General features: G+C 43.7%; 1 protein-coding gene across 5 annotated transcripts in view; it reads left to right on the top strand.

The window, feature by feature from the left end:
- Window positions 1-12,579, top strand: part of LARP1 (La ribonucleoprotein 1, translational regulator) — a 66,381-nt gene that overhangs the window by 31,937 nt on the left and 21,865 nt on the right. For all 5 annotated transcript variants that reach the window (XM_053377092.1, XM_053377090.1, XM_053377089.1 and 2 more), the window contains exons 3-4: window positions 7,461-7,522; window positions 11,180-11,245. In XM_053377092.1, the coding sequence (XP_053233067.1) occupies window positions 7,461-7,522; window positions 11,180-11,245 (128 nt within the window). The remainder of the gene's footprint in view (window positions 1-7,460; window positions 7,523-11,179; window positions 11,246-12,579) is intronic.

The raw sequence follows: 12,579 nt of genomic DNA on the forward strand, positions 1-12,579 counted from the left end.
GAAAGAGTGTGCTGTGAAATCAGCGGGGGGGGGGGGAGGCCACACGCTGCCAGTGTTAGGCGCATAACCCGAGTGAACTGGTGCCGCATCAAGGGTAAGCCATCTGCATGAATCAATAGCGGCCCTGCCGCATTGACCCTCAGGGATAAGAAGCGCCTAGTGTCCTTAACTGGGCAAGGGCCTGGCCTATCGGTAGCCAGGAGCCGAACCAGAGCCCCCCTCCCGTACTGGTCTGTTTTGGAGCTACGTATCCGTAAAACCAAATCCTCCCGTGAAAGGGTAACATCGCTTAGAAGCAAGCCCCGGGAGGAACCATGCTGACCCTCTTCGTATACTACTTCAACCACGCGCATAGCGCCAAAAAATGCGATGGAGTATGCCGCTGAGAATAAGCGGGCCTCATATTTCGACCAACAAACTGTTCTCAACTTTTTATGGATTTGGAGAAGGATGTCGAATGATATGGGCCTTCTCCTATCGCAGTTAGAGGGCTGTAACCTACGCCAGCCTTCTAAAGTCCTACGTATAACAAAATCGGCACATGGGTCTGTGGAAAATACTGCCTTGGAAAAGAATGAGATTGCTGCGGCTTGAAGGTTAAGGGTTCTAGGGGCGCGGCCCAAACGCCTCAGGTATACTAAGTAGGATAGCACCTCTGGCTTGACGGGAGGGGCGTTGCTTCTGACGGCGCGGGTCTTACTGCGGAATTTTAAGAAATCCGACCAGGCCTTCTTATAAGATCTCAAAGTGGAAGGTGCCAATGAGGCCAATACTCCCTGAATCACTTCTGGCTCCCAAGACTCTGGTCCCCAAGACTCCACAGATGTTCCGGGAACGGCTGGGGAAGCAGCTGCGCGTCCGGTGCTAATGAGCAGAAGCGGTCCATCTGAAAGCGAGATAGGGTGTCCGCAATGTCATTGTTTACACCAGGCACAAATTTTGCAGAGAAGTGGATATTGAGCTCTAAGCACCGGAGAACAAAGGAACGTAGGAGGGCACCTACCATTGGGGACCGTGCAGCCTGCCTGGAAAGGACTGCTACTACTGTCTGGTTGTCGGTGTGGAAGCATACCCTACGGTTACTAAAGGCCTCAGACCACAGATGCACCGCCACTACAATCGGAAAGAATTCTAGGAAGGTTAAATCTCTGGTAATGGGGCCCCCCTGCCAGGCAGCGGGCCAGCGCTGGGCACACCATTGCCCCCTAAAATAAACGCCGAACCCTAGATAACCTGAAGCATCTGAATGCACCTGAAAGTCGACCTGCAGTGACAAGTTACCCTGCCACAGGGAAATCCCGTTGTAGTTCTCCAAAAACTTCAACCAGACCTCCAGATCCGACTTTACTTCCTTGGATAGCCGAACCCTATGATGAGGGGAACGCAGGCCTGCTGACAGCTTCGCGAGGCGGCTGCAAAATGGGCGGCCCGGGGAGACCACGCGGCAAGCAAAATTTAAGTGGCCTAGCAGTGACTGGATTTGCCTAAGTGTGACCTTTTTTAGGGGGAGTAGCTGCCGAATGAGGTCGCTGAGTGCGATCAGTTTTTCTTTGGGAAGTTTTGAGGTCTGAGCGACAGTGTCCAACTCAATACCTAAATAAACCATGGTTGTGGAAGGGCCCTCTGTTTTATTGGCGGCTAGAGGAACTTCCAACTCCCCCGCTAATGACGTGAAAGCTTCAAGGAGCTCTGAGCACTTACGTCTGCTATCGGCCACGAGGATAAAGTCGTCCAGGTAGTGCGACACGCCCTCGCAGCCGGTTCTAAAGCGAAGCGCCCAGTCTAGGAAGGTGCTGAATGCCTCAAAGGCTGCACAGGCCACTGAGCAACCCATGGGCATTGCCTTGTCCACATAGTACACCCCCTCAAATTTGAAGCCGAGCCACATGAAATCCTCCGGATGAACTGGGAGGAGTCTAAAGGTTGACTCGATGTCGCATTTCGCCAGCAGCGAGCCCTTGCCGAAATTGCGTATGAGTCTGACCGCTTGGTCGAAAGTGGCATATCTCACAGTGCAAAGTTCCTGAGGTATCGCATCATTGACGGACCCTCCCTTTGGGTAGGAAAGGTTGTGAATCATGCGAAACTCGCCAGGCGCTTTTTTAGGAACTATGCCTAACGGGGATATGTGAAGGCCTTCTATTGGGGGAACTGGAAAGGGGCCGGCTACCCTTCCCGCTTTAATTTCTTTCCTACGGCGGAATTTACCTGGTTCTCTTGAGCCGACATAGCTGCAATCAAGAGTCTAGTTTAATCTAGTTAGCTAAAGTCTGTCAAACAATATCGCCGTAGTTCAGTGTTAACTGCACCTGGCAAGTTTTAATGAGAACCAAATTGCACGCCCAACCAACTACGTTTTATGCTGCAAGCAGTATCACAGTGTAGCTCAGTATTGTCTGCACTGAATGCCTGCACCACGAATGAAGAGCACACTGGGGCCGATGCGTGTTATAACTCAAAGGCGCCTTTATATACTCAGAGTACTTCGCGTCAAAAAGTGTCTATTATGCTAGACTATAAGCAGCTACTATAGTGTGGCTAATTAGTAAGCATCCAACCACCAGCAAATAAGAAGCTTTTATTTATTTATTTATTTATTTTCTTATTTTATTTTATTTATTTGTTATTATTATTATTATTATTATTATTAAACTAAATTCCTGTTTTATTTTATAATTTACCCTTATTATTACTGAAGGGTAATTGCGCCTAATAATGTTAAAAGAGGCTAAGCAAATGAATTGTTAATGCTGCTGAAAGCACTTGAAATGCAGCTAGGCGTTCCTGCAAAATTAATTGAAACACCCTATAAAATAATTATTTAAATTCACACCTCAATTAAAATAACTTTCTTTAAATTCAAGGCGAAATAAGTTGCCCTGTGAATTTAAATGCCAGATAAATTGCCTTAACAAAGCCAAGCACTTTAATTAAACCGGTCAAATTATATTTCTGATGAAATATCACCTTGGAACACACAGCCTTTTATTAAACTGCTGTAATAAAATAATTGGGCCGGATCTATATAAGCTACCAGTTATTGCTGATGTAGCCGGGTTAAAGCTTGTGAGTCTGGCAGACCACAACGATGGAGACCTCAAGCAGCCTACTGAGACCAAGCTCCTCCCACGCTCGGCTGCCTCTGGCAAGATGGCGGCCCTCGCAGTTGGCCACGTGGGCTATTAAGATGGCTGCTGGGATAATCCGGAAATATGCGGGATGGAACCCCCCCCACACACAAAGTTGTTCTCAGTAACAGGCTCTACACACGTGTAATGCCTTCCCAAATTTGCAAAATTAAAGGCTGCTGCTGCCTATGGCAAAATCGCTATTACAACCCCAGAACAAAAAGAGAGGGGGGGTTGTGGAAAAGGGGATTCCCACGCTAAATTGCCTCTGGTAAGATGGCGGCCGCCTAGGAGGCCACGTGGGCGGTAAGAATGGCGACCGTGGGCGTCCCGTCGCCAGGCAACGGCACAGACGCTCGTCCCAGCGATCCCTACTGCGTGGAACAAGAAAAGAGTAGGCAGGCAGAGGCTTGAAAACACAAAGCTACTAAGGACAACACCAAATATAAACAGCCGCAAACGGAAGCAAAATTAGCCGCGACGTATGCCAAGGAAAAAACAGACCGCTGAGGCGCCTCAAGCCTCCCTCTTTCAACCCTGCAAGCCCCTACAGCCCCTTGCAAATACTTTCCCTAAACCCAAACTCCGCGCTTAAAGCAAAAGCTACTGAGGAAACCTCCACAAGAGCCGGTAAAGCAATGAACCCAAATGCTAGCACTTCGCCTTTTGAGCAGCTATCCCACCCCCCTTACGATCGGAGGATTTCTATGTCCCAGAACCACTCTCCGATCCCTCAAGCGCGCAGGCAATTGTGACCGCGTTCTCCACCAAGCTTTCAATACGTTACCACCGAAGCTTTAACGAGAAGCTGAAGGATGCTCCGCTGAAAGGAGATGTATCCGCTTTACAAAGGCTAACGCTTGCTGATAGGAAGCTCCACGAGGTGAAAAAGAGAGCGCTCCGAAGAAATCCCTAAGATCCAAAACGTGGGGGCTAGCCGGCGAAGAGAGGGCGAGCCCCCTCAGTGCCGGCCCTAAATAGGGCAGGCCACGCCCCCCAAGCCAGCCGATTGGCTGGCTGGGGGGCGGGGGCGGCCGGGATTCCCCTGTTCTCATGGGGGCTGAAGCCAGCCCCCGCTCACGTGGGGTGGGCGTGAAGCCCGCAACCCCACCTCCTGGGCAGGCCGGAAGTGGCTTTGTTCATATACAGTACTAATCACTGGATTTTGCTTATTGCTAATGTTATCATGCAACATTTACATAACCATACAAAATTGGTGAATGCAATATCATTCCCTAAATTAAAAAGTAAGTCTTAATTAAAAGTTGCTAGGCTTTTGATAGAAGTTCCTTGACTTTCTTATTTACTTGGGTTCTTTTCAAATTCAAACCTGTTCAGAGGGGTGAATGGCAGTCTTTTTCTACCGCTGTAGGTTGTTGTAGTTTTACGTTTAGCCCAGTGGTTTTCAAACTATGGCTTTCCTCTCCCCTCCCTTGGGGGAAGTTCAGAATGGATGGAAGGGGAAAGAAAGCTCTAGGGAGCAAGAGGTTCTTGTGACTATCACAGCCTTTATCTCATTAAGCCAGGTGATATGAAAGATTGTATGCACTTTAGCAGAAGACTGTTTAATTCATATGATTTTTGAGGGTGAATGGCCGATTGCTCCTGTCATTGCCCCATAAGCTCAGTCTGCTTTTGGGAAGAAGTGCTACATTGTTCTTGACAGACTAGGAAAACTTGCCCATATTTTTTTAACGCTTCCTAGAAAGTGATCCTCAGCAGTGGTTGTTGGAAGTGGCCACCCTTGGAAACCAACCATTGGAACGTTTTTCCATCCACCAAGCAAAATCTGAATTTTTGCTGCCTCAGCTTGTTGTGAATAACTCCCTGCAAGTTACTATATCATTTAGGATCATCCAGAGTCTCGTGTGGCAGTGTCCCGTTCCATTTTTGTGAAATAGTTTGGCAGAATGACTGGCTGGTTCTGAGTGCCTTCTGCTTTTTCTCGTTTTGAACAGGGACTGTTAGCCTTTTCATTGTTAAGGGAAATTAGCTGTTCCTCTAGGTCACTTTGTGGCATGTTAATTGGGGGTTTGCTCCTTTGTTAGCCCTCGGGGTTCTGAGTTCTTTGGGATCAGAAAGCAGATTTTCCTTCAATCATGAACTCCTTTTCTGTAACCCATGAGGTGGATTGATTTGTTCTGTACTTTAATCCTCAGAGATACTCACATAGTTTAGAAACAGGCGCACGTGGCAGGAAGACAGTATTGACAGTGGAAATGTTAATGAACTTTAATTAGTATAACTGTTTCTTCATGTGTAGAGTGGCACTTTCCTAGCTGCCTATGAAAATCCACATAAACATGTCGTAGAAGGAAAAGCTATATATGCTGAATTTGTATAAAACCAAGCCACAAGAATTACTACAGTGTCAAGTTTTATGTTGTAAACAACTTTTAAATGAACAGTAACACTGCAGTGAAAAAATGAGCAACTGTAGCAGTGTTGGTCTGTATGAAACAAACCCTCCAAAATCCATAGTTGGGCAGTACTTTTATTGCTCCAGTGAAGGTATTGTTCAGCTGTGGGTTTTAGCATTCTTTCTCCCTCTACACTAGATTCTCCCAGCAGCGGTGCTGCATATAGCTGTTCCTGATCTGTAACCAGAGACTTTTGTATGGTACAAAGTCAAAATAGCAATTTATTTTTCATGCACTGGTCTTTTCTGATTTAGTTTATTTGTTGCAGGTTAAAATTGGTGGGACTAGCCCATGTGTACATGGGGGTAGGGGTTGCTGAAATCTGCTATGTGGACATTTTAATCACCCTGCAAACACACACCGGCAAAAATATCCCCTTTATGGTTGGATGTGCTGAATAGCAATAGAGCTGGCTTTAATTTGAGTGCTTTGAAGGGTATCAGGATACTGAACAAAAAGCCAGTGCCAGCCTCCCCACTTGCATGCCCTTCTCAAATTTGCCTTCCCTGCTTCCAGTTCCAGGGCCATAACCAATCACTAAGAAACACAGGAGTGATATTCCTCAGCTATGGTCTCATTTCATGCATACAATAATAGAATCATTTCTGCTCAACAATGTAATTTTTAGTAGCGTTAAGTATCTATGCTAATTCAGATCTTTTAGCTGACACCCTGCTTTTGGAAAGCCTGGAAGTGAGTTCCTTTTTTCACTTTAAAAAATTGCCTTCTGTCCATGAGGTGCATATTGTGGATAATGTTGGCAGTCTATACGCTATCCCTTCATTAGCACATGTTGCATACTAGGATTCTTACAGCAATGGTGATTTTGTGCTACTAGCAAAGTTCAGGAGAGACTCTAGTATCATTCTGCCTAAAATCTTTCTCAGCATTGGTTGCTGATCCACAAAAAAGTGGTGGGCCACAGTAAGCTTCTTACCAACCATTTTTCCCCGTTGGATGAACAAAGCAAAACTGTATGCTCCCTGTTTAAGGATGTATTTCTGAAGACCCATACACAACCCAAATACTGGGAAAACCATACTAAGGGAATGTAATAGAAGCTGGCAGGAGAGCTTGGGAGAGTACTCTGCAACTTGCTGTTTTATGGCTTCTACTCAGCTAGCTTTTGCCCTGCTTTGGTGGGGAAGCCTGCTTATTTTGAGATTTTGATTTCTAGGTAGTTGCTTCTAATACGTTTTGTTGCTGCTGCTGTTGTATTCAGCAGCTTTAGGGGATTTAAATTATTGGTCTCGTGGATTATTTTACTAGTGAAAGAAAGGTATTCTCTCAATTTGGCATTGTCCAGCTACTGGGATGCTTTGTCACACCCTCCACTAGGGGGCAGGCTCCTCTGAAGAAAGAATTGAGAGAAGGTAGGAAGCACTGCCTACTCCTGCCCACTCCTGGGTAGTGGGCAGTACCTCCTACTTCCTCCCAAGAGTTGGCATTTTTCCTTCCTTTGCAGTGAATGGACACAGCAGGTTCACAGCCTGGCCTTCGAAGCCAGTTATAGCTAGTAATAACTCCTCTTCATGCCAGGCTTGAAAACACAGGTATTGCCTATGGGTGGGTGAGAACTATTTGAAGATAAATGCTGTCCATTTACTCTCAGATGGAACATTGAGCGTTTTCTGGGTACAGAGTGCTTAGAGCAATCTATTAAGAAGGGGGGGGGGGAATCTCAGTAGAGTCATGGCTCTACATATTGAACTTGAATATCATGTTTCAGTCTACTGATCTTCCCAGTTGTTATGGAAGAGAGACTTGATTTTCTTAGAGACTGACCTGGTCGTTCCTTGGAAGGTAGATGAATGTTAAGTGTGATTGCATGGAGTGATACAATAGGGACTAAAAACCGCTTCAGTGACCAACTTAGCATATTAATTTTTTGGCTTTTCTTCCCTTTCACTAGAGCATTCAACCCCAGCCAAGGTGGTGAAAGCTGCAAATCCAAGGCAACGTAAAGGAAGCAAGGCAAGTACTAATGTTCATATTTGTGAATACTCCAAAGTGTGGGAAGAGGTGGAATGTGACACTCAGTTGTGTATCAGAATGCATTTGTGGGACTGTTTCGGTTTTATTATGTGGGTTAACGGTGGTTCTCAGAGATATCTTGCTTTTGGTTTCTTGACAAAACTTGAAAGCAGCTTTAGGGGTCTTTATTTTTTGTTTCCAGCTCTAACTTTCATGATCAGCACCTTTTTAGTGTATCTGTTCCTAGGTTTTCCTTGCTTGTGCACCGTCAGTACTTGTGCACCTGTTCTGTGCTTGTGGCACTTAGTGGTCTGCAAGTACATGGCTTAATCTGTGTGCAGCTGCTGGTGAATGGATGTTTCTGTCTTACGACAGGAGATTTATCTGGAAAGCCTTTTGCAAATACGTTTTCAGCTTTGACTCAATTTGCCTGTTATTGGTTTGGTAACAAACAACTCCTGTTAACTGTTTTTGGGAAGATGTGTCAACATCCTTCCCACCCTCCATCACTGGCTGGTTTCTTTAACCCTCTGGGCTTCTCTGCTGTTTATTCCTTGACCATCAGTACAATAGGTTGCCTTCTGCTACACTTGGTGCCCACAGAGCATTTTTAGTCTGTGGTAAAAATGCTTCAGTCTACAATGCTGCACATCAGAAAAACTGATGTTTGCTTGTTGAAGTTGCATGTCTGGTTTTAGCTACTATACCTGTACCGAGTAGGCTTGGGTTTATGCTGCTATTTTTTCCTGGGCACTAGAGACTGCATTATAAGAACAGACCTGTTGAATCAGACCAGAGACCCATCCTGTTCTGCACAGTGGCAAACTAGATGTTTATGGTATGTCCACAAGCAGGATGTGAGGGCAATAGCACATTCCTGGTGTTGAATGCAATTTTTGGTCCTGGAGGCCAACAATACTAGTAGCTGTGTTTAACTTCATCCCACCATTAATTTATCCAATTCCCCATTAAAGCAAAAGATGGGGTGTGACTACTTAAATAGTCCCCTCAGGCACATGCACTAGAGATCCACTGCAACATTTTGTTGCAGGGGGCCCTCTTTGGGATAACAAATTAATAACAAAAATAGTTTCCCTAGTATAACAAAAGTAGTTTCCCTTGTATGTTTGCTATGGGTGGTAGGCAATAAAGTTTCATTATTAATGAAATGCCTTCCTTCCTAAAAGTGTGCTCTCGTGTTGTTCTTGTCCAGCTTCATTTGGCCTCTCTGCAACCTTTTTGCTTACTTTATATGTAGTTTTTAAGGGGACTTGACACCTTACATGCAGGTTCTGTTCTAAATTTTAGAGAGGTCTTTAAGGTGACATAATTCAGGCTAGATCAGAAGAAATCTCAATGGAATATCAAGGGTTAGAAAATGAAAACAGCTGGAAGCAGGATATGCCATTGATTTGATCTGCAGTCGCAGGCTCTGCTAGAGGGCAAAGCTCAAGATGTGCTTGCAAATCAAGAGGCTCTGCTAATTTAAGCTCAGTCAGTCATGGCAAAGTTCATTGAATTATAACATTTATGTGACATCCGGTATTCCTAGGCATAGACTGTGATGTTTAATGAATAAAAATATTACTGTTTGAAAACATAATGGCAGTAATGCAGTAAGCAACCTTGGCTCAGTAAGGGAGAGAGCTGGTGATGGTTAACTTTATGCAGCCAATTTTGCAAAACAAAAAATGCCGTGTCATGTGTAAGGCTAGCAAAATCTTCCCCGTGTAAGACTAATCCATTGTACAATATCATGCAACTTCCTCTGTCTTGTAAGGATATCATTGCTTGCTATTTCCTCCTTTTTCTAGTGACTGAATTCCTTCTTCCCATACTTACTTGGGAAGCAGCATCTGTCCTTGCTCAAACCTGCTTCTCTTTCCACATCCCATATCCCCATCCACATAAGAATAAAGTCAACCTTTTTTAAAAAAGAAAACCTATAGTATAAGTCAGTTTTATCTTAAGGTGATGTTGCATGTTGCAGACAGTGTGGAGAAACAGATGCACAAATGACTTGGAGATCCACTTAATTATTCCAGGGCAGCTGGAATTATTCCAGGAGAATATACAAATGCTCCTTGCATGTGCATCTGTTGAGCTTGTGTGTATTTGCTGAAATGCACACACAGGAATATGTGTGAGGCACTTGCATATCTGCTTTTGGCGCTTTCTAAAATATGTGAAACTGCTTTTAGGCCCCAGTTGAAGTATCCTTACAAGGCAAGAAATGTGGGCCAAATCGATTAGGATTGGCCTTTGAGATTTCTCCTTATTGTATGTATGAGATTCTTGTCATTTAAACCCCAAATATCACTATTTCTGTTTATTTATTTAATTTTGTTTTTTGTTTATTTGCAACATTTAAAAATATGCCCTCCACTGAGTTTTAAAGGTGTGAAAAATGCATTTGAAAACCAAAATTAACATAAAATACAGCAACAACCATATAATCTAGACTACAGTCACAGAGCAATAAAGCCATGGAGCAGCAACAACAGCAAAATGAAGTGCTAGCAATACCCAATGCACCTCATCTCTCCTCAAAGGCCAAGGTGAAAAGGTGTGTCTTCAGTTGCCATTTAAAAGAAAACTGTGTTGAGGTGAGACACAACTCAGAGGGGATGTAATTCCATAGATGTTGGTAACCATAGACCTCAATGGGTGTGGGAGCTCCCAAAAGGGTTTCCCCAGAAGATTTTAAAGACCAGGCCAGTTGGTATGAGATGAAGTGTATTTTCAGATATTTGAGTCCAAGTCATTTAGAACTTTGAATCTTGCCATTCGCACCTTAAATTGGGCCCAGAAGATAATCGGCAACCATTGCAGTTGTTTCAAAATAGGTGTTTTATGTGAATGGCTAGCCACACCCCCAGAATTAATTATCGTCCCAACCTTTCATAGCACCTGTGTTGCTAGTGTAAACAATGTTCACTAGGTGGCACTGTGTTTGCAATGACAACATTTAGTCATGCCTTAATTGCTGAAACTGAGTTGAAGCCCCTCCTTCCATTGCATTTTAAGGAGGAACACAAGACTGTGGAAACTGCAGCATTGAAATGTGTCAGGAACAGTTCAGATGACAAGAGAACAAGAATTTAAAGAAGGCAGATTAAATGTACCCAGCAATGCTACAGCAGACACACCTGCTCTTTTTAAAAAGTGTTTTGTGCAGTTTTAATTTCTAAAATGCTTGTGTGCATTTGTATTGCACTCAATACTTGATATAAATAGTCTTAAGAATTACTCTCTCTGGCAATTGGTGTCACAGGGTAACAAAGTCAAAGATTAATGGGCCTCTAGAGAATGGGTTGCTTTCCAAAGTTGGATTGCAGCTTCCATCAGCCCAGCCAACATAGCCAATGGTCAGGGATGGGGGGAGTTGTAGTCCAACAACGCCTCAAGAGCATCATGCTAGCTACCCCTTCTCTAGAGAATGTAAGATTAGGCGCTGCCCATTTACTGTACTCTGTCATGGCCTTTGAAATCTGAAATGTTGTTCACCATGAAAAAGGACAGAAATAGTAGGTGCTTAATATGGATTTTTAAAGGAGGTGAAAAGTTCTCCTGCTGGAAAAATATTACAGTTTTACAAAGGGGAACTCCTTGTTATATGATACTCCGTTGATTTGATATCTCTGCTTGTTTTACTAGGTTGGTGACTTTGGGGATGCCACAAACTGGCCAACGCCAGGAGAAATAGCTCACAAGAGTGTCCAGGTAAAACACCCATTCTGACTTGAGAAGGAAGGTGCTTCTGTTCTTTGGCATGCTTGTGGATGACTAGGGTTCCTGAATGAATAGTGTTCTGTGCAAAAGCAAATGATTCCATGGGCCTTTGGGAATTTCCTTGTAGTGAAGTGGCTTGCTATGATGGTAGCATTACAATCCTATTCATGTCTACCGAGCAGGAAGTCCCATTAAATTAAATAAGACCTACTCTAGGTAACTGTGTTGAATTGCAGCCTTGATATATATCTTTCTTATGCCTAGGCACCAATGTGAAAGTTTGCCTAGTTTAGAAGTAAGGTTTTTTAAAAAGGTTTTTAGAGTCAGAGTTATATCCAACTAAGTGATTGTGTGTGCAGAAGAACTTATTGCACTGTGGAACCTCCTATTCTCTGTGTGTTCCCACAGCCCGAAAACTACTCTTGGCAGTTCCCTCATCCCTCTAGAGCAGATTTGGGGATGATGCAGGGGGAGGAGAGAAGGGGAAGTTGTGTTGCAGTGACCCAGAATAACTTTAGGCTTAAATTTCTGCAGTGCATCAGGATTAACATTTGCACCCTTCTATAAATGCAGTGTCTATTTAGTCTTCCTTAAATCCTGCCAGTTAAATAAAAGCTGAGAAGTTTTTTTTAAAGAATATATAGAGTAAGAAATCCCTTCAGATTATTTTGTGTGTGTGTGTGTGTTTTGAAAGGGAAGTAACAGGGTGGTAAGAACTATGTCCCCTTACACCCAGTAATGAAAATTGAGAAAAATGGGGGGTGGGAGGGAATGGTACCTTAATTGCCTTAATTGCCTCCAAAGATCAGTGTTCCCTCAATTTACTGTTTGAAAGTGTTTATTGGATTCAATAAATCACATAATTATGAATGCTCAATTAAAATGGTGATTTAATGTACACACAGATAGATAAACATACAGTATCCATAGTTGATGGAAAGAGGTAGAAGATTACATTGTTGTGCTTAAAATGAATTGGCATTGTGGAAGCGGGCTTTATACTCGTACAAAATTATTTCAGTAACCAACAGTCCCTGTTAGGTAAAGGCAGTTGTTTATGTAACCTGAACCTAAGCCTTTCAGGGCTTTAAAGTAGTGGCTAACACTTTTTATTGGGGCTGGAAATGCACTGGTAACCAGTTCATCTAATACAAAATTGGTATAATGTGTTCTGATCTTGTGACCCGCTGGACAACCACATCCCATACTAGTTGAAGCACCTGTGCTGTCTTCAAAGGCAGTTCTGTATGTACGACACATTACAGTAATCCAATCCATATATCATATAGGTGGATAAATGAGGTGAAGTCTGATCTCTCCATATA

This window comes from Podarcis raffonei, chromosome 2, assembly GCF_027172205.1.
Source record: "Podarcis raffonei isolate rPodRaf1 chromosome 2, rPodRaf1.pri, whole genome shotgun sequence".
Classification (NCBI taxonomy): domain Eukaryota; kingdom Metazoa; phylum Chordata; class Lepidosauria; order Squamata; family Lacertidae; genus Podarcis; species Podarcis raffonei.